Genomic DNA, 23,040 nt, shown 5'->3' on the forward strand with positions numbered 1-23,040 from the left:
TCTGGAGACCTGTGTTGACATTTACAGAACACTTAATCCAGTCAGAATTTCTCTCCAGACTGTGTTCATAAGGTCTTGGAATTGCTGTATGTTTTGTTTGTGAAACAGACTTGCTGGGTTCATTCATCTTCCATTACGCCAAATTTTTAGGTTTTCCAAAATGAAATTGGAATTATATAAAAATACAACAGCCCGCATAATCCATCTTGTATTTTTCGGTTGTTTTTCAAAGAGGAAGGGATTTAGAAATGTGGTTTAAGACTTTTTTTTTGAACAGGACCATCCACAAATATAATCTTGAGGTACTCTGCAATTCAGTTACCACTGAAATTAAAATCACAGCTTTATATTCAGTATGGGAACATTCATCTTTGTGAATACAGAAAGCCTGCTGATTCCACAGAACACATACATTAAATCATTCAGAGCATCAATCATGCTGCTGTCTACCCATTTGTTACATTCTCGGATGAGCTGCAGTGGAAAGAACTGGAAGGTCACAGCTACTACAAAAGAAGAATTAGTATTGAGCAGAGTAGAAAGAGGACAAGAACCAGGCTGAATTTATGAAATCAGGGCTTTCTTTGCTTGGGAGGGGGAAACAAAAAGTTCTTCACTTGGTCACATGCAGTACTGTTCCTACCTAGAATGGCTCCCTTTGATGGGTAACTCACCAACTCATACTCACTCACATGAGTCAAAGGCTGAAGAACTACAGTCTGGCCTCAGTAGGTAGATAAAAACACATTATGAAAATTGCATTTTGGGCTGAAAATATCCTTCTATTTACAAGAAAAACATTAAGTTTCTTATGAAAGCCAGTCTGTAGTTTCTAACACACAAAGTTAAGCAATTTCTGTCAGGCCAACGTTCCACAAGAGGAGGTAGTAATTTTTAGGAAAGTTTCTGCATATCATGGCTCCAAGGACAGAGGAAGACTAGTACAACCATACCACTTTACCTTTGTAATTCACTAAGCGCTCTACTTGTAGATGGGCTGGGGTTTAGCCTCAGGAAGTTCTGCTTTAAATTGAGATGAGTGAGGTCTTGGCTATAAAACAGGTTGGCAGGCAGGTGCTCCAGGCTGCAGCATGAAAGATCCACTGAGCTTATGCGTTGTGATGCAACCTGGAAGTCAAGCACAACACCAATATATTAATACTGTAATAAAATAAAGAACATTTCCTTCACCCCTACCAGCACAACATAAAATTTTAAGCACAGCAGAAGCCAGTGTTGGCATATATAGATGATCTAACACAGTTTACGTAAGTGCTGCAAGTTATGCCAGGATCTCTTTCTTGGCCTCAGTGCTTAAACCAGGTCCACAGACAGCTAGCAGGGAGGAAAGAGCAAAGGTCTGTCAAATTAATATGTGAAATGGATCCATTTTCATTTATGAAGTTATGCGATACTTTACAACCAGAAAAAAAAAAAAGATACTTGACATAAGCTTTAGTTTAGTCCTTTGGGTAGAATTGCCTCTTCCAAGTGGAGGTGAGGGGTTAGCCAACATCATCTTGTCTTGGTTTCGTATGTCCAAGATGGGTATTAAATGACAGAAGAGTTATCCCATTTACACCTTACTGAAGAGAAAAAATAACCCATCAGCAAAGCACTAAGCACTCATCTCTTCTCAATGAATTAGAAGACCGTCCAAAAGTGATAAAAAATATGACAAAAAAACTCCTGAGATTTGCAGGCTTAACACTGTTTTCTAGAAAGAGAAAGGTAAAACAAACACAGTCTGTAGAGGCTAAAAAAGAATCATACCACTGAGCACTATATATATATAGCTAGCATCATTCCACAGAGACCTATAGACAAATTCTTCAAGTAATGGCAATTCTGCCCCTTTGCAAATCTCTAGGATACAACTCAGTGAACTACATCCCGCTATTTTACTTATTTACTAGACTTCACTAAAAATAAATAAATATCACCAGCAAAGTCAAAAACAAACCCAAGACTGCAATGTAGTATGCTTACATTTTCTGTCCGACACTCAAAAATATTCTTTCATAAAGTAGAGTCACAGACATGCTACATGGCAAAGCACCACCACACAGTAATGCAAGGCAGTGGGGATGGTGGGCAAGGAGAAGGAGTCAAATGCTAGAAGAAGGAGAGGCATTTTTGGAGCAGGCATGGTTTAAGCAAAGGAGAAGAAGCAAACAACTTCACCACCATTTTAGACTTCTGGGACCACACCAACAGTGCTCAAATGTGTTCTGTCAGCTGCTTACACCAAAAGAAGCTATTGTTTCACTGGCCTTTTATGCTGGGATTCTGGAGGGACAAACACCACATCTAAGGGGCAAAAAGAGGAAAAGACCCAACAACTCCTAATCAATACCCAGTAACGTAAGAACTTCTCAACTCAGAGGAAGGACACACCACTCAATCTTCTGGGTAGAGATACAGTCTCTGCCACCAAGTACTCTGAAACTAGAGCCATCATGCTTTGAGGAGGTAAGCAAAGTAGCTTGCCACTGAAAGGAAGGCCACAGAAATTTTTTTTCCTCTCCAACGCAAGCTACACAGGCCTTAGAATAAGTGGTTGCTATTATAAACACACAGCCATAGGCTTCGAGGGGAACAGGCAGTGCAGTGTTTTTCTCCAACGCAGCCGTTAATAATCCAGTCCTCCCACATCCATTAAAACGCTTTAATTTTTGTTACTCTATTAGTTCAGTCCTTTTGTTACTGTAGCTAGTATTTTTCTTCCCCTTGTAGTATGAGACAAGAATTATTCATAGGCTATACTGAGCAGTCATTTCTGAATGCTGGATATTCAGTCTGTTTATGCCCAGTACTGTACAGTTCTGATCACACTGCAAACACAAGAGATGAAAAACTGCTGATGCCCGTTAAATTAAAAAGGAGGAATGTTTCATTTCAGGTGTAATTCTTGTATACACTGTTGCTCCAACTACTTGTTTGGAATGTGATATGAACAGCAATAAGCAACCCAGCAGTGCTTAGCAAGCCACATTACTCTAAAAATATCTCAAGAACCAGAAATGGGAACTCTGAGTGGGAATCATGATAATGCAGCCAAACAAGATCAAATATGCAAATTCTACTGTTGCCTCAAAAAAGGATGCAAATCCTTTCTTAAAACTGTCAAACCCTGAGAAATAAATCTAGTTAAAAGTAATTTTGTTTTTACAGGTTATATGTACTGGTTATTTTTTGTTTGACCTTTTTTTAAAAAGGAACACTTTATTATACAAAACATTTAATTAGTTTTTTCAAGCAATTGACAAATATTGAATGATGCTTCTTCCAGAGAGATAACTTTAAAAGTTAAAACCATTTTTTAAAAGGTGTTAATTCTGGAATCAATTGTAATTTTATCAGTCTTTCTGTTACCAAGCAGTACTCTAAGAATTAACTCCTGAATTGTTACAAGGAAGGCTCATATAAATACGCATAGTTATTCTCACAGGCAGGGATAAAGACTTTTCTCTTTTCATTGCTCAATACTGTTCTGTAACAAATTCCTACAGAACACAGCAACAAGATGAAAAACAAAGAAGAGTAATGAAGGAGAACATCATCTTAACAATACTTTCTTTCATTCACCAGAAACTTTCACCAGTTGTTTTGAAGTTGAATATAGAAATTCTGAAATTACATTGTTCCAAAACCAAACAATAAAGGAATATTTCAATCTTGCAACTGTCTGCAACTGACTTAAATGCAGCAAGACTGCACATGCTTTTGTTTGCTATTGTTTATTAAAAGCAAAGACTTTTTTGTAAAAGATGATACAGTTCTTTAATAAAGCACTGGGTTTCCCTGACTCACTCTGGAGAATCACTGCAGAGATAATGTGATAATGGGTGGGAAAACACTCAGTAGAATATCCCTCACACTCAAAGAATAAAAAGCATCTGGAGAAAAGGAACATTATCTGCAGAAAGTGTGTTTTCACTGGAAGAAAACAAAACCAAAACATTCCACTGTAAATAAATACCTCAACAAGTTATCTGGGCTGCATTCAACACATCCGTGCTCCCACAAGCATAGTGAAGAGAGTTGGTGTGGTAGCACTGCTAGAGGGAAAGGCTTTCTAGATACACAGGGAACCTGCATTATGGACTTGTTATGGTTTGTTTGGTGTTTTCTTGTGGAAAACTCTTAAGTATAGCTGTCTGATAAGCTGTATGCACATACATAAAAATAAAACCACAAGCAGCACAATTCACAACTCCACAGGCAGAAGCCGCCATTGCCCAGACCAACTCCTCTCGAAAGTCTTCTCACCCTATCTCAAATTGCACAGAGCCTTCACACTTGTGTCACACGAACCCACTGCTGCATTTCCAGCACCAATAACACTGAGGAAACGGCTGGGGCAATGACCTTCTCAGAAGATGGTACATCACAAGCTCTCAACGACAGGAGCTACTGCAGGAGCTGTAGAGTTAAAGCCTGTCTCTGCAAGACATGAAACATTTGACAGCCATGCAGCTCAAACACAAAGCAAGATCTCATACTTTTTGAAGTCCATTTCTCAGTTGGGATATTCAATCATCAAAAAACATAAACAAACAATATGAAATATGCTTTCTCCATTCCCTGGATATGATTTTTAAACACTTTACAGTCTGTCATTGTGTTGCAATGTCCCCCACTGTAACACTAGAGGAGTAGTAACGGGGTAAGGCCATGCTGAGTTTTGTACATCAAACCACAAAGTCCAGTGGAAGATTTTTTTTTCCAGTTCCTGTTGAAACCTCAGTTATGCATCCTAGGCCTACACTGTTCTAAGTTATTTTTTTCAATCTTCACATGAATATGGCAAACTAAGTGGAGTTTGGAAGAAGTGATATACAATGTAGCACATGTACCACAGAAACCCCTGGGTCTACCCACTGCAAACACCAAAAACCTGTTATTGTGCTTTTAATTTTCCCACAGCAGCAACAAAATGCAGATTTATTCTCCAAATACCACCACAAATAATGCTGCTGGAGAGCTCATCTCCCTCCCTGGGCACTGTGCCTTCTGCTCCTCCCCTCCTAAGAGCAGCACACATGCCAAAGAAATCGGAATCTCCCTAATATGAAAACTCACTTTTATACATGCATTACTTGTGCCGCAATATACCTACAAATAAAAACAACTATTCAAAAATGCCAGCAGTACCTCTGATGTCTAGATTCCAGGCAACACTTCAAATAAAGGTTTGCTGAAGTGTTTTGATTTTAATTTTTTTTTAATTATTATTTTTTAAAAAGGAAACTATTTCAAGACTTGTGAAAGTACAGTACGGGTTCACTGTAAATCTTTAACAGCTGGCAACAAAGATACAGAAAAATACTTGCATCAACCCATATTCTTGCTGTTTCTTGCTACACAGGGCTGAAAACCACTTTGCTTTGTCCATCAGTATAATGACACCTCTGTCACTGAGCTATGCAACAAGACTGATTATCGTCTTTGTTTTAAAGCCTTGGCTATACTACAGAAATGATCTGTGGCTGACAATGGATGTCAGGAATGGGCACAGCTGAACCCAGCTGTATGGACAAACACAAGTCTTGTTTATACAAGGACATCTTTTGGTGTGTCCTGTGGTGTGAATTTAAACCAATGTAATTATGTCTTTTTCCTGTTTACCCTCATCCCATTCCCTATAGCTCTATTCAGATAAGAAATTACTTCTTAGGACTTCAACAGAAGACAAAATAGCTAAGCAGCCCACACTGTACAGGCAGCCAACTTCCCAGTCTGTTTGAACTGAGCTGACAATGTTAAATTATACCTGCTGTAGACATGCAATGCAAAGGCAGTTAAATTTTTCTCCTTTAGGTTTTGTTTTTAAACAGTTTGATAATCATCACATCCCACCAATGCCTGCATAAGCCTTAACTAAATAGTGATACATAATGAAATACCTAAACTAACTTAGAGCAAACAGGTTCTCCTCACTTCAGAACTAGCCTTGCTTCAAATCCTAATCCTCCTTTCTATTCAAACATCAAAGCCCTGCTCAGCAGAGAGGCCTCCCTCCACTGAGCTGAATTCCACAGCCGGGAAGCACATTGGTGCCCTCAGCCACAGCCAAGAGCTGAGGAACTGTTTAGCCTGGTAAACAATCTAATGCCAAAAAACTTAATGAAGGGGAGGGGGAGAACAGAACATTTGCTTTTTCTTTAAAGCCATATTGATGCCTGAGATGGCCACCTAAAAACAGAGACTAGACAAGAATAAGGGAATAAAGGTAAGTATTTATTTGAAGGGCCTTCAAAGGTACACCCTGGGCAGGCCAAAGGCTACACCCAAGATGGACAGATGGTCACGGGTTTTTCACACTTTTATAAGTTCAGTTCATTTGCATATCAGGATCAATTCTCCAATTACAACCCCAGTTAATGATGTAATTACCCCAAGTTTGTCCTCCTCTCCAGAAGCCTTAGTTTACACATTTTGGGCCTAGGACAATCTGGGTGTCCTTGGAGAGCAAACCTAGAGTGGCTTGTTATGTCTAACTAGCATGAGAGAACAGCAGCTAACAGGCCACAAGAAACTTCAGAGTTACACACTAGGCAGTACAGGATTTGAAAAATATAAAAGTTAAAGCCTAAGGCATCAATATATTTTCATTTTTAAATGACAACTGTTAAAATGACTGCAGCCCAAGGGTTAAAAGGTACTGGCTTTTCTGGCATCTCCTTTTTGTTTTCTTTCAAATGTCAAATTAGATACACGCCAGCTCCAGCTAAGGGCCTTGCATAGAAAACATAAAACCCAGCAAAGGCTTGAAAGCCTGCCACTCAGATCCACAAACCCAACAGGCAATGCCATAGGTCAGAGTAGTAATTCCCTACTTAGAGAAGGGCAGAAGTGCATGCCAGTGTGGCAGTACTCACAGGGCTCCTCTGCAGCTGAAGCCACCAAAAGCCTCTGGTACAAATACCTCACGCCAAAAAGACTCAGGGGCACAAAAATTATTTAAACTTGTCCCTTCTCTGCTCTCCTTATCGCTGAACGAAGTTTTATAAGCAAACAGCTCACTTCTACTTTTGGCCCTTGTGCAAACCTCTAACAACTGAAAACAGCATTAGCAAACGTGTGTGGAGAGGCAGAAATGTGAAGGGGATTAACCAGAAGTTGGGCTCCCTCATCTTTTGTGATAGGAAACCAGAAAAAATTTAATAGATGTGAAAGCCAGTGTCCCAGGTTTAACATAAAGATCTTGACAGCAACAATTTGACAAAAAAGGTGACATTCATCATCTGTCATTTGGAAATGCTGGGTAGTATCTGAAGTCATTACCAGAATACGCGTGTTTTCCTGGAGGAAAAGTACTCTTCTTTTAGAGATCATGTACTGGTATCGATATTAGTCAGGGAATGATACCAACACTGTTCCTTGGTCATAGTCACACTGGGATGCTCAGACTAAGATCCCTGCAAGGACAAGGCTTAAGATGCAACTTAGAGTTATGTGACAGTAATTAGCTGTAGCATTAAGCTACTTATAATTCAGACATGTAAATCTCCATTTGGTGGAGCAAGGAATATTAACATCCTTAAAACAGCTTGACTGAAAATAATTCATTTGTAAATACTGCCAAAGAGGTGTCAGTCTCATAAAAATTAAGAAATACCCCTTTTTCTGCTTACTATTCCTGTTAGATTTATTTTTTCACAAAGACAAGCTGCTGTACTGCCAAGCAAGCAGACTTTGCAATGAGCAGCCCTCCACCAAAGACTTTCTTTCAGCATTTTTTCACTTCAGCATGGGAAAATCATGCAGCAGATCCTCAGGGAAGCAATGCTAAGGCACATAAAGACAGTAAGTGCAAATCATGCCTGGCCAGTCTGGTGGCCTTTTCATGATAGAGTGACTGCAGCGGTCAGCAACAGAAGACCAACTGATGTCATCCACCTGGACTTCTCTAAGGCCTTCAACACAGTCCCACACAACATCCTTATCTCCAAACCATAAAGACATGGATTTGAAGGGTGGACTATTCAGTGGATATGGAATTAGCTGGATGGATGCAGCCAAAGTTGTGGTCAACAGCTCTATGTCAGGTGAAGGCTGGTGGAGGGTAGTGTCCCTGAGGACAGGGTCTTACAACTGGTGCTCTTTAATATATTTATCAATGACATAGTGAGATTAAGGGAACCCTCAGCAAGCTTAGAGATGAAGCAACAGAAGGAAGAGATGCCATCCCGAAGGACCGGGACAAGCCTGAAAAGTGGGCCCACAAGAGCCTCATGAAGTTTAAGAAGTCCAAGTCCCAGGAGCTACACCTGGGCCAGGGGGCAATCCCAGGCATAAGTACAGACTGGTAGAAGTCATCACTGCAAGCAGCCCCGTGGAGGAGGACTGGGGTTTCTGGTGGATGAAAAGCCAGACATGAGCCAACAATGTGCACTCACAGCCAAGAAGGCCAACTACAGCCTGGGCTGCATGAAGAGTCGTGGCCAGGAGAGCAAGGAGGATGATTCTCCCATTCTACTTTGCCCTTGTGAGACCCCACCTGGAGTGCTGCATCCAGGTCTAAAGTCTGTAACACAATAAAGATGTGAACTTTTTAGAGCATGTCCAGAGGAAGGCCACAAAGATAATCCAAGGTTGCTCAGAGAAGCTGTGGATGCCCTGTCCCTGGAAGTGTTCGAAGTCAGATTGGATGGGGCTTTGAGCAACCTGGTCTACTGGAAGGTGTCCGTGCCCATGGTGGGGGTTTTGGAACTAGATAATCTTTAAGGTCTCTTCCAACTCAAACCATTCTATGATATACTGTACATTTCAGACTCTTGCCAGAAGACTTTCACTGGATGTTCGGTTGTCTGAGTCTCCCCAGTCCCACACGGAGAGGGTGGTAGGGTTTTTTTGTTTGCATTAAGTAAGAGCTTATGCTAGGTCCTCAGTTTCTGATCTAGGTTCTTTGACACAGCTCTAACATATAGATTAATTCTACAATGAGATGAACTCTTTTCATGCCACTATTCCACTGTAACTCAGAAAGGCCTTCTGGCCCAAGTGTTTTGTAATACAAATAATCATGAATATCGCTCTATAGCCTAAAACTGGTCTCCAATACTCATTCCCTCTGTTCCTTGGAGACTTTAATCCTTCTCTACTGACTAGAGAAGATGCCTAAGGAGAGTAAATGTCCCTAAAGTTAGGTTTTGCTAATAATTCCTCTTCTTTCTTCCTTGCTGCTAGACTTTGTTTGGAAAGGCTTTCAGTGTTACAGCCATTCAGTTTCACGACCAGCTCCATTATAACCTTACACATACCAAAATACAGTACGATATGTCAGTCCCTGCAATGCCCTCCTGTCTTATGGGATGTGCTCACTGTGGACACTTGGTTCCCCTGAGCTTCATTAAGAGCAACATTATGTTCATTCCCCTACTTGATTTTACTCCTCCACTTTCAGAGGTTGGTGAGAACACTTTGGGATCCTTCTGGACTGAACACACCTTAAAAGGTAACATATGCAACACCTCACTGAGCTTCTAGGTGATGCTTTCCCATATTTATGCAAGAGCTGCACAAATTCAGCTTCAGTAATACCAGAACCTGATTTAGAGGCTTCAAAAGATGGTACTTGAATGCTATTCCAGACGTGTGGGCAATACCTAGTTTTCTGTTCTCACTCTTGGCTGCAATGCCTCAATAACTATTATTAATCAAAGGCAGCAAGCCCAAAACAAGAACCACAGACTCTCTAAATTCCAGCAAAAAAACCCCAAAAAACAAAAAACAAAACACCAGTGAAACTATAATTGCTTTAAAACAGAAATTAAGAGCTTGAAATCATTACACTTTAAAATCAGCTAAACTATTTTGACACACAAAACTAATCAGCTGAGACAAAACACCAAGCTTCCCTTCTGAATCATTAAGAGAAGCTGATTACACTGAAACATACGCAGAAGTTCATTTCCAAAATGTCAATTAAACCCTAATAACAAAAGGCAAAAAAGAATGGGCTTTGCAGGGAAAGAGGAGGAGGAACACTTTCAAGTGTTATCATCAGAAGAGAAACAAAACTGGCTTCAAGTTTGTTTTCCCCAATCTTCTGCTTTCACACTCAAGATGATAGGAAGCCACCAACAGCAAGAATGACCAGATATGGCTTCAGAGTAAAGGTTCCAAACACTGAGGATTTTTCACACACAGAGAAAAGGAAGTCAAGTTCCACATGGAAACCAGAGGTTTGTTTTAGTATTTGTAATCACCACCAAAAGGAAGCTGTGGATTTATTTTTAGGGATCTATTTTTAGAGAAAGCATTATCTCAATATTGCCATTTTATGGTATTAGGGGAAAAAAGGGTTTCCTTGTACTAAACTTAGAGTCATCATGTTTCCTGTAAGTAAGGATCAGCTCAAAAAAAGACCCAGTGAAAAATGAGAATAACTTTCTGGGTTCTCTTTCCTTCAATAGATGTTGAACCAACTTTTCCAATAGGCTAATGGTGCTGCTTAATGTCGAGTGTGAAGAAACCCAAATAGTTATGCCCAAAGAAAACAAACTTTGGTTAAAGGCTATTGTCAAAAGATGGCCACTGATGTTGGCAGTACACTAAACTCATTTTTAGGTCGTATTAGGATAAGGACTCATTTTCCAGCCTCCAAGCACAACTGGCATAAGAAACAAACCAACTACTTCATGGTCACCTTCTCAGTGACCAGCACATTCCTGACCTCCAACCTGTCCCCAACACACACAAAAACAGGTAGCCCAGAATCACAATGGCACATTCAAACACATGGACTAAGACTATAAAGCTAAAAGGAAATATCAGAAATTCCTAACTGCAACACAAATAGTCTGTTTGTTGCACCCAGTCATTCCCTGTAGAATGACCACAGGTGATAACCAACAGCCAGAGGTAAAAGCAAAAACACTAATCTAGAAATTCAGTTAAGTTCTCCACAATATTCCTCCAGAGGAAGGCTACCCATTGCTTAGGGGGCTAAACAGACACTTGGAGAGGAGACAGTGCATCCATTGAGATAAAAGTATGAACTGGCAGAACTGTAACAAGTAACATCCCAAACAACTTAAAACAAACTACGTTATATTTGCATATGATTTTTCCCTACACTCACTATTGATGCTGCAAAATATATACCTGCAAAAAGGTATTCTAAGCCTGTTTTGACCAGTAAGCATTAGAAAAGCCTGTCCCTAATGCCTCCAGAAACAACGGAAGCTTGGTAATAAAAATCACTGCAATGATGAACTCTTTGAAGACAGCTCATTACAGTATCCAGAAATACATACAAAATAGGTCAATCACCTAGAGGGCAAGCCAAGGCAAATACAATGTAGGGCTAACTTAACCATGAGATTAGTGGCTTCAAGCCTTTACAGACGAGAGGCTGTGTTTTGTATTAAAAAGCTCTGCAAAGCCTGCGTTCCACAATGCAGCTGGTGTGAAAGTTTCTCACACAACTTTTCCTGGTTGACCATGGCTGACATGAAAAAGCCAAACATTAACATCTAACAGTATCTGAAATAAAGATGAAGCTACATACACAAGTGGATATGCCTTATTACCCATCCCTTTAATTAATGAGCAGAATCTTATGTGCTGAAGGAAAAAGCAGTCCCACAGCTGATGATCTTTCCCTATCGGTGGATGAAGCACAGCTGAAAAGCAGGCATATCTTTAGCAGTAAAGCTCAATTGTTGCTCACTGCATTTCCTCAGCACAGTTCCTGTAAAACACATCCAAAAGCTAATCATCTTGGTCTCCTACTTTGGAAATACATTTGCAGAACTGCAGTCAAGGTTAGGAATGAATTTTTAAATTCTGTAGAACTTATACATATAAACATGGTCTGTAGCATCAAGTATGCGGTCAGAACTCAAACCTTTTCTCATCAGAAATAAAAATCATATGACTAGAGTTATAGGTCAGCTCTGTCCTGTCTACAGGGCTCATACCCCCCTTTTACAAAAGTCTCTGTACACAATCGTCAAACTTGTACCGAAAAAATAATTAGAAGACTGAGGCAGATGGTCAGAACTAGATAATTTTAGAGGAAAAGAAGCAAAAACAGTACTTTGGGTTTTTGTTTGCTGCTTCGGGTAGATCTCTACAGAGGTTGAGGAAATATGGAGACTACAGCAGTAGAGGCTTCTGCATTACTTACTTGTATAGTATAAGCTAAATTCTAATCTGTTCTTATTTTCTGCTCGTTTCACAGTGCAAATAAATGTATGAAGAGAGCATTCCGCACTGACATGAAAGGAGTAAGGCCAATATGGCAGCACGGCCTTCTCAGTTGAATTTTCTATTCTTGCTATTTTTACCATGTTTTAAACATAATGTACACTGACATCATAATTTAATCTCTCCTTTTTCACAGCAGGCTATGGTTGTTTGGAATACCACACACTTCTACTACAGACTTTAACACAAAGGTGACTGAAACAGGGAAAGGAAAATACAAAAGCACACAAGAGAAAACTCTTAAATTTCATAGGTTTTAAATCCTATTTTTGGACATTCCTTTTATTTTCAACAGCAAGGCTCTTTTGTGTGTAGGCACCCAAGCCCCCCACAACAACTTATTCCCAGCCACAGCTGTCCAACTGTGGACGATGGTGTGCAGACACACAAGGCTGTGTGCCTGTACATCTCTCCCTACCTACACAGACATGCACTATTTACAGCCCTTGTCTCTCATTACCTCTCTTCCTCTACCTGCCCCACTGAACCGAACACTAAAGCAGGAAATAATTGTCACATGAAGCTGTTGACACACTTCCTGCTCTCCTGCAGCTTAGAGGGGAGAAGTTCTGTGGGGTCAGATAACCCATCCCAGCATGCCCAGTGGGGCACACTATCTCCAAGAAGATAAAATTCTGTAATGCATCCTGGCATAAGCTCTGCAATACTGAATTTCTGAGGCAGACACTGACATCCCATTTTAACTGCATGCCTCGGAACACAGAAGACTGCTAATCCTGTTATACTCCAGCCAAACCATCCATGTTGTGAGCTGTGTCACAGGCAATGCTCACAACAGAAATCTCACATAGTGAAAAATGGTTAGGTTTAGCTGTTAGAAGCACCAAACAGCAGGCCACATCCCAGATAAAAGCCTCACAACAGCAAGTTCCACCACTCCATAACACCTTACGCATGACATCTCTCTCTCTTCTACATTAAGCATGTAGCTTTTTAGGTTTTGGAAGTGGTAAATGAGGAACGCCCTCATCACATCCTCCTCACTCTGTTAAAATACACGTTCTTTGCCCCATCCTTCTGCATTTGATATTCAAATAGCAAATGGTGGCAGATTTGCCATGCAAGTAATTGTGCCAGTTCCAGAACCATCATGACAACTTTATGCAGACAAAACGCTTTAAAGCTGTGAAGATGTTGCTCTCTTTCCCCTCTGCTCCCCCTCCCAGTTGCATAAGCTTATTTTTCAACATTTGGCAAGAGAACGAATACATTAGATCACAAAGGACCAAATCTGTTGCTGTTGTTTACCTTTTAAGATTCCTTAATTAGGCCTCCAATTTTTGGAAAGAAAAAGGAAAGAAATGCACTGTGGTATAGAACTATCAATATTAACGAACAAGACATCTCCAGCTTTTAAAAATATTCTGTTTGAGGCTAAATCAGCATATCTAAAAGTGACCTATTTGGAATAAGTATGTCACCAAGTTCGATATTTAGGTCAGTATTTGTGCAGTAACTCCAGTCTGTCCTGAAAACAGGAGTTCTGTTCACCTCAGGACACATACGTATAGGAAAATCAATCCTAACACCTCTTCACCTTCCAAAAATTTACTGAGGCAGAGCACAAGAGCTGTCTTGGCTATGATAGATTCCACTGTTAGAATGAATCTGATTATACAGGAGCAATGCTTATTTTTAATTAAATTAAACCCAAGTTTCCACAAACATGAATTCAAATCTTTTCTAGCATACACATATTTATTGCAGGAGTGATGCATTAGGATTTGTCTCATTCTGAAACACCACTAAAAAGTCAACATTGCCAATATTCTGTGGGGAGAAAGTGTGCAGAGCAAGCGTTCTTTGCAAGTCTCCTTTCAAGACTGAGCTTGTTATTTAAAAGTTAAGACAACATCATCTTCTAGCTCTTTTGAAGTATTCGGAAGACAGACGTGAAAATTTTTTTCATAGTTAAAAACGAATTGGGCAATTTTAACGAAATATTTTACCACGGATTTGCTTCTGCATTAAAATTTATAATTAAAGCTTTCACTACACTAAATAAGAATCAGAAGCCTCAGTTTTCAGCAGCACACATCAGGAGCATAAAGGACTGCCGAAGAACTACCATTGAATATAAATTAACACAAATGTCATTTTCAAAACAAATGCCATTAAACATCTATATTTAAAACACAGTCTTAGATATTATTCATAACAACTCACAAAAGTGCAAGTACTGTATACATTACCAGTATTAGGAAAGAATCTGTAAGCACCATGTGACCTAGCCCATTGCAAGCAACTAGAAGCTAAGTTTCAGGGCCATCATATCTCCCTTCCTAAATTAGCTTGTTTTTAGAAATATAGTGCTTTACACAGTATTTTCTTGGTGAGCAGGAGTATTTCAGCAGCTTTGAACTTGAGTAGTTTCCAAACACCTGAGGCAGAACATCTCATATAAATGTTGGGTTTTTTTCTCGGCATAAGAATGTTAGTTTGCCTGAACTACAGAGCTGAAGATTCAACTTTTCTCTTGTCTTTACACATGTAAATCAGGTGTGTTGCACCTTACAATTAAGCACTTTGACACAAACAGCATCAGCTGGAGGAAATTTGAGTTACTTTTGCAGCATTACTAGTTTCCCTGTTTCTGTTCTTCAGAAACAGTGTTTCTGTGCAGCACCTCCCACACGACTGCCTTGCATACAATCATGCCTGTCGCTGTTTTTCAGTCTAAGGACAGGAACCCCAAACATCAAAAAAACAACCTGAAGTGGCAAAGTACTGTTTGAGAATCCATGAATGCAGAATGCCATGTTTCAGGTTTGGGGGCTGGGAATTAGGGAAAATGCCTCATTTTTCCTCGAAGCATGTTTTACCAACTAAAAGAATAGCAAAGAGAGTCTCTTCACTTCTGACAGTCTGAAAAGACACTTGAAACTATGTATTTTCTTTCTACACTTACATAAAAATGGGAGGTTATCGTGAGTGCATGGGGATATGTTCTCATGCTGGCTATCATCCCGATGCTGTTAGTCATTTGGGTGAACCAGAAAGAGAGAAGCACAGCATGGCACAGAACAAGCTTATGCTGCCAGTAATTCAGAGGGGCTTTCTGGCCATTTATCTCTAGCTCTGAAGTTCATTGTTTTCCACTGTTTTCCTCACTCATTAGATTTGCCTTTCATTTATCTGATGTCAAACCCTGTGGAGATGAAAGGACACTACTGTCCTAGAGACAACCCCAAAGCAGCAAGAATTCAAAAACCTGACAGACCGTGCCTCACCATCTCATAAAATATGCCTTGGGGACTTCTACCTTGAGGCTTAACAGACCTAAGCAGATATGCCAGAACAGCTTCTTTAAAAAAAGAGTTTTAAAACTTACTAGAAAAAAAAACCTTAGATGACATTTTAAATGATGCATGTGCTAGAAGGTGCCTTAGTTACTGTTTGAAGAAAGTTTGACAGAAAATCAAACCTCTTAAAAAAAGCCCACAACCTAGGCTGTATCATTGGCAATTGGCTGGGTAATACATTATTGCAATCTAAAGCCAAAACAGAACAAGTGCTACCTGAGTGTCTCCAACTAGTAACATAGTAAAGAGCATGGACAGTCCTATCAGCTACAAAACTAATGAAAAGTTTAGGCACAACTACAAAACCCAGTAGACCATGCTGACAGCATAGCAAAAGAACATGCATGGTAAAAAAGTATGAAAAATATAATGGTTCAAGATATATAAGTTTTTAGCAAAAAAGTGGCAGGGATTGAGAGATAGAACAGACAACTGCAAAAACACCTTTCAACAACACAAAGTGGAACTGAAGAGTCAAACGAAATAATGCAGGCCCTAAATTCCTATAATTAATTGTATTCTAAGCCCAATATAAAATTTGCTTTACAAAGGTTTTAGTTAGTAACCATTTTTCACTAACAGAAAATTATTTGCTTACTACAAAAAACCCAAAAATCAAATAGTTATAAAACTAAAGAGAGATTCAGCAACATTTCAAAGCAGGAAAAAAAATCCTTTACTCTAGCAATTTAATATTTAGGTTCTGTGTAAGGAATGAACCAAAAAAATCCCTGATATTATTTTATGTTTTAAAAACACTGGAATAAAGCTTTTTAAACTGAAATGTTGACAGATATATTTGTCATCCTTGTTGTTGTAATGATCTCACTAGATCCATCCAGCTGATAAGATAAGAAAATGGAGAAAGCTCAGCACAGAACTTTGCTTACACAACCTTGGTAGAAAGAAGTCCTGGTGTAAATGCAGAAAAATTCACCTCCCTATTGCCTGTTACCAAGAGCTCGCAAACTGAGTACTTCCACACAACACTAACAGCAGCAACAGCAGTTCTTGGCAAACAACCCAGAAGAGGGACATTATCAATGCATGGAGAAGACTGAACTGGGAGAAACTGTCCAAAGATCCCATTCACACCAGAATTAGCACCATTCTCACCTTTGATGCTTGTCGCAGCCAACGCAGATATTCAGTGAAGTTATCGAAACAAATGTAGTAGGTCTGGCTTTGAGGTCCAGAGGAGCTAAATGCTAAACAGTGCTGGTGCTTTTTCACTTCTTCCACCTACAGCAGAGACACAAAACTGTGAGTCAACAAGAATCAAAACCCTCTTTGCAGAACTCCCCAAGGCAAAGTGAAAGTACGTCCAAGAGGAGATCATCAAGTAGAGCTGGACTAACCATCTCAAACACCCAAGCTGGATCTTGGCTGTCAAATATTCATGAAATCTACACAAGCAGGAATGAGAACAGAAGGAGGACAGAACTAACAGAGAAAACCACCAAGAACATCAACATTTTAATAGAAAGTGAACACCATAAAAGGTGTGCCAGTGAAACGCATTAAAGGCTGTTCTTATGCTACCTAAAAAAAATACAATTTATACTCCTTAGTTATTAAAAACAGGCTTAACAAAATGCTTCTCTTACAGCCCAATTAAATTCTTTGGCATTTCTCAACTTGCTAAAAAACACCCAGAATACATCATTCTGCTACCATACACGAGAAGTCCCACACAACTTATGGTCTCAATGTCTCAGTACAGCATTCTGGAAAGCCTTTGCAAACCAGGAAGTGCAGAGTATTTATGGGGTTGAGGAAGAATATCTTTTGAGCAATAATTTAAAAAACACTTAGTTCTGTGCCAAGCACCCTCCTCCCAAGCTTTGTCAGCAGAAGCCCTCAGTACATTTTTCTGAGCTTAGTTATCCTTTTCTTTTAAAATTTGTTGTCAACTTTCTGCTTAACACAGTCTGCATGTTTTACATCACATAAGGTGTTTCTATGCAAAAGCTACTTCGAAATTCCATGTTAAGCAATTAAAAAAGATACATAATGATTTCCCATTTTAAATTAAAAGAAATATATTGAGATGAAAAGAATAGTCATCTCAAAGAGACGGCTGATGGGAACCTTAATCCTGTCCTTTATAGCAACCTACAGCCAGGAATACAGTTCACTGTCAAGAGTTCACACCCTGTTGCCAAAAGAGGACAATGTCTCTACTTCAGTATTTCCCGGGAAGAGTTGGAGAACCATGCGAAGAATCAAAAAAGAGGCAGGAGAAACAGCTCATAGAAGGCAGCACTACTTTTCACACTGCTAGTTATAGAATATTAATGAATCAGCTCTAGTCTGCATATATAATATTGTGAAGCTTGTTTCTCTCCAAACAATTCTTTAGAATTCAACTTACCAGTATGTAAGGTAAAGGAGGATTATTTAAGGTGTAAATTCATCCTCAAGCTGATGATTCTCTTCCCATTACCTCAGCCAAACAAGCCAATAATAGTGTTTTGAAACACTATTTAGGTTGAAATAGTAAAGTTGTAATCTTACTGCCTTCACTACAGTTTCACAGAAGGGCTCAAGTGGGAAGGAACCTCTAGAGGTCATCTGGTTCAATCCCCTGCTCAAGCAGGTCCACCTAAAGCCAGTTGCCCAGAACCATGTCCAGATGGTTCTTAAGTATCTCCAGGGTTGATGGATATGCCATCACCCATCTGGGTAACCTATGCCAGTGCTCAGTCACCAGCACAGTGGGAAAAAACAAATTTCCTCATGTGAAGTCTGGAACTCCTGGGTTTCAGATGTAATCTATCAGGAAATAGTTCCGTTTCAGCTTTTCACATTGAAAAATGTTTGTTGCTGTTAGCTTACAACAGACAACTACTCATACAGTGCTGAACACTCAAAACTCCCACAATGTTCAAAATAAGCCCATGCCCTTATTTGTTAATTTTTCAAAACTTAAGAGTAACCCAGCATGGATAAAACCTGGATGAAGAGGCACGGCACAGATCATACACAACAGACCTGTGCATATATCCTTTGGCTGTATACTATTGCATATATAAACCACTAAACACTGCACACAAGAAAAAACATTGTGCATCCATTGCTTTTCTTTGTAGTGTTAATTCAAACATTCTAAATTGTTAAATATGACTAACCATAATCAAAAGTCATTTATATACTTTGAAAATTCCATTTATAGAAACAAGCTTTTGGGGAGTCAGAACCATCCTAATTGAATGCAATCATCTCTTCATAAAGAGACAGGGGGTTAACCAAGCAAACAAATAAAACAAAATATCTTACTTTTCCACCAATTAAAGGGAGGACATGCATCTTTCCAGTCTGGCTTTCTTTTACTGATGAGACAATTAGGCATGTTCCACAAAGGATAGCTTGGCGTCTTGTCCATCTGTTGACTGGCAAATGTATTTTCCCTTTTCGAACATTGTACATTCCTGAGAGCTGAATCCGTTCAGAGCTGCCAGTGCTGTGGGGCTTTCCTGAAATAGAAACAAAAGCATCCACTTAATCACAGAAAATCTTTGCCTCTTTCACTCAAGTCATCCTGAGACTTGATCAGCAAATTTTAAAGCTACAAACTGCAGCATGACAAATGAAATGCAGCTTCAAAACCATGCAAGCAGGTAATTTAATATTAGTTTCAGTACAGTCTTCTTCCATAGGTAGAGGGATACGACAGGTTGGTATCATGAGGAGCAGGTCACATTAAATAATTTGCAGTAATCACAGAAGCACCAATTAATGGTATCAGCCTTCTGTATGGAACTTGGAAATCAAATGTTTATCCACAACAATAAGTAATTGGTTATTGTTGAGTTCACACGGCCTGTGTGGTAACTGCAGAAGGGGGGATGTACTGCATTCTGACCCGTATCTTTGCATTTCCATGTCTCTTCTGGCTTATCCTTCAGGTCACGGTTTGAATAGCTTCAAAAGCTTCCCAAAGAATACACTTCCTACCTTCCGCAGCCCGCACTGCTCAGTCCAAACCCCATAGCAGAGGTAGCACACTCGGCCTTTATGTTAGCAGGTGCAACCTAGATGAAACCCCTCAAAGACCCTGCTTTACTCTGAGTAGAGATTTAGGAAGAGTAAAGTTCTTTTGTCTGTATTATAATGAATTCACTATTTGTAGTAATTCAGATTATTAGCACAACTACCAATTAGACCGAATCTGTTAAGTTACTTTAAACATCTCAGATTCTACTAATCTAATCTTATTAATAAAAATTCTACTCTACAGAAAACATCATGAGCAATGGCAACACAAAGACAAGCATCTCTCATCTCTGCTCTTTCAGGATATAAACAGGAGGCACAATTTACTCATTCTAATCTGATTTATCTACACCAAGTTACCCTATCAAACTCTAAACAGTCCAGCCCAGATCTGAGTCATCTGAATATATCTAAGTCTTTTGCAAACAGAGACAAGAGCTAATCATGTTCAGGTTAAACCAGTTCAAATTTGTGTAAGAACACCAGTGTTGGTGAACTTTGGGAGAGAGCTCCCCTGGATAAACAAACCAAAGGGTATGTTAATTCCAAGTAGCTTTCCCATCATGATAAAAGATAAATCACTAATTTTCCTGCGCTAGCGTTTACCAAAATCCTTAAATACAAGGAATTAATAACTATTTAGGACTCCAGAAAAGCAGAGAGTTGATTCTGTTGTCTAACACCAATATTTCAGAGCCATGCCCACAGAACTCCAGCGGTGACAAGTGCTGCACACTGTTACTTCAACTTGCTATTATTCCTGCTTGCATGACAGCTCATTTGTCTCAATGAGGCTCCTCTTGCCTTCAAATTATCTATGGAATGACAGAAGACACCTACAACATGCCCTACCCACTGCCATTCTCTCACCCTCGCCTAGCCTGCAACAGTTCTTGTCCTTATCTTTGAAAGCTACCTTTTTGAATCTTACTGCCAGTTTAATGAGCCAACACTTGGCAGAGTTCCCTCAAGAGTTGCTCTGCTCTAATAAACACTAGCATGTAGGCTACCAATATCTGCCAGTTTGGATCTGCAGGAACATCACTACTGCTTGAAGCTGAAACACTGAAACTTTAATGTCCACAAGGTATCAGCATCAAATTCAAAAATAGGTGCTCCAAGAAAGCAATAGTTACACTGCCAAGCAAATTCATATCCAACCAAAGAAGCTGTGGATTAACTCTTTGCCCAACAGAATGGCGGGAAATGGGACACCCATTCCATGCAAAGACACAAGACAACTGATACAGAATACAAGCGAGTAAATCAGAGCAGCTCAGCCTTAAACAGAAAAGCTGAATCAAACATTACATTTGTAATATGAAACATCTGGTTCTTAAAGAAACTGAGAATTTACCTAGCTTGTGCAGAATCATGGCCTTCATGCCACAGAGCACTGATTAAAGAATTAACCACACACACAAACAACCAAATCTCTGTAATGGAGTAAAAATGCCTGGTAAATACTAATAGCACAGTTGCATAAGGAATAGCCGTCAGGGACATGTGCAGTTTCACCTCAAAAATTATGTTTTATGATCATCTTCCCAGGTCTTTTTTCTGACTGTGTGCTCTGTAATTTCACAGGAAAGCAGAACCCACTGCTGGTAGAAACCCTCCGAGACTGCAAGGCATAACCTCAATCTCTTGGGAAGACAAGCTCATTTAGCATTTCAACATAATCAAATGCAACTTTCAGGAACATTCAGGAACAAAGGCTGTAATTTGCACTTAATATGGGCAGACCTGTGTCCTGGAAAACACCAAACCTCAGAAGTTTTTCAGTAACATGGTGGATAGCAAAGAGTATGAGCTCTGGCTATAGTACTGCAGCCAAGAGGCTTGGTAGGAAACACAACAGCATTCTGAAACAATCAAGTAGTAGCATTATCCTGCCTAGTCCAGTGATTAAAAGACTACCACACTAGGTACTCACACTTCACAAAGGGTACTGAAAAGTTAGTCTTGGAAAAACAACAGAGGAAAATAAATTCAGATGCCTGAGAAATCTGCTTTCTAGGACCAGACTCTCTTGGACTAGATACATGATTTTAGGCACAGCTGGACCTGTAAAACTACTCAGAAGTCTCTAAAACATAGCTCTTAAAATTTCATGTAAATTCACAGAGTTTGTAAGTCACAAGATACGGTAACAATTACTATAATCAGTAAAGGTTTACTAGAAAAGCCAGAAGAGAGCTATCACTAGAAGTATTCCTGCTAGATGTGAACTATATTTTCTCTCAAATTTCGTATTTGAATGGAAAATTACTGAAATAAGAACCTTCAGTTACTCCTACAAATACAAAAAAAAAAAAAAAATTAAATAACCCCTTTAAACTCAAAGGAACCCTTCAAAGGATTTAAGGTGCTTTTTCCCAGCAAGCACTATCCTTTGCTAAGCCAAAGCCAGAAGGTTCTTGGTGAGAACATACAGAAATAAACACTGGACCTATTTCATTAAAGCAAACGGTTTCTCTCTTCCTATTCTTGCCTACTTCACTACATAACCAACCATCTGGTTGGACCAGATGATCTTTCAAGGTTCCTTCCAACCTGGCCTCTTCCATGATTCTGTAACTTGAAAAGCTCATGTTTAATATTGGATCACATGTTGTTGCCTGAGATGCAATCTGCTCACATATTCAGTTTTCTTCCTGGTTAAGGATTGTAATCATTGATATTTGATAGAATAACACTGTGATACTATTATCATGCAAGTGGGGGGGGGGGGGGGGGGGGTGGAAATGAGTCAAAAGCCACTGGCTTATTTTGATTTTAAGTGGAGGTTAATCAAGGACATACCAACTAGTTGTGGAACTAAATTCCTAAATCTGCCCAAGTATTTTTTGCAGGTAACTGTGAGCAAAAGCTGTTTGAAAAGTAGCAGCCTTGCCTACTGAAAAATAAGCTTGGACAGACTGCAGCTTTAAAGAGCTCAGGTATTAGCTGCCAAGAGAGCATAAAAGCAGGAAAAGTTCAAATGACAGTGAGCTCTGCCACAGCAGAAGTGGGATGGGGTTTGGAAAGAATGTGAAGCGATCTAAGGCTGTTCCTCACTTCAGGGAGGAAAGCAGCAGGTGGCAGTCTCCTGCAAGAGGGCTCATCCCTGACAGGCTGGGGAGTGGAGGACGAAGGAAAGGCTCAGAACTGCATGTGCCTTTTCTACGACCTGGAAAATAATCAACTCCTAAGGTAAATGACCTTTTTTCTTCCAAGTGTACAGAAAGATGGGGAGAAATCTGGACTACACCAGAATGCCTTTAGGCTACGAATCAAACACCACAAATTATGGCATAACTACAGCATCACCACCAAAAATCCATTGGTTTTGAGGTACTGTGCCAGTGCTAGTGGAAGCACTGTTTCCAGTAAAAGCATCAGCAGTTCTGAAATTATGTTCCTCAATCTGCCTCACAGAGCTCCCATTCAAGATTTAGAAGGCTGCATGAGATTCACATACAGATTTTTCTTCAGTTTTAACTAACCCTGAAGGGAG

The 23,040-nt window shown here is 39.6% G+C and overlaps 1 protein-coding gene across 1 annotated transcript in view; it reads right to left on the bottom strand.

The window, feature by feature from the left end:
* Positions 1-23,040, bottom strand: part of PHLPP1 (PH domain and leucine rich repeat protein phosphatase 1) — a 141,554-nt gene that overhangs the window by 45,308 nt on the left and 73,206 nt on the right. The window contains exons 2-4 of the mRNA XM_032117033.1: positions 18,825-19,021; positions 16,662-16,787; positions 962-1,128 (exon numbers count right to left, since the gene is read on the bottom strand). Coding sequence (XP_031972924.1) covers positions 962-1,128; positions 16,662-16,787; positions 18,825-19,021 — 490 coding nt within the window. The remainder of the gene's footprint in view (positions 1-961; positions 1,129-16,661; positions 16,788-18,824; positions 19,022-23,040) is intronic.

This window comes from Corvus moneduloides, chromosome 1 (assembly GCF_009650955.1).
Source record: "Corvus moneduloides isolate bCorMon1 chromosome 1, bCorMon1.pri, whole genome shotgun sequence".
Classification (NCBI taxonomy): domain Eukaryota; kingdom Metazoa; phylum Chordata; class Aves; order Passeriformes; family Corvidae; genus Corvus; species Corvus moneduloides.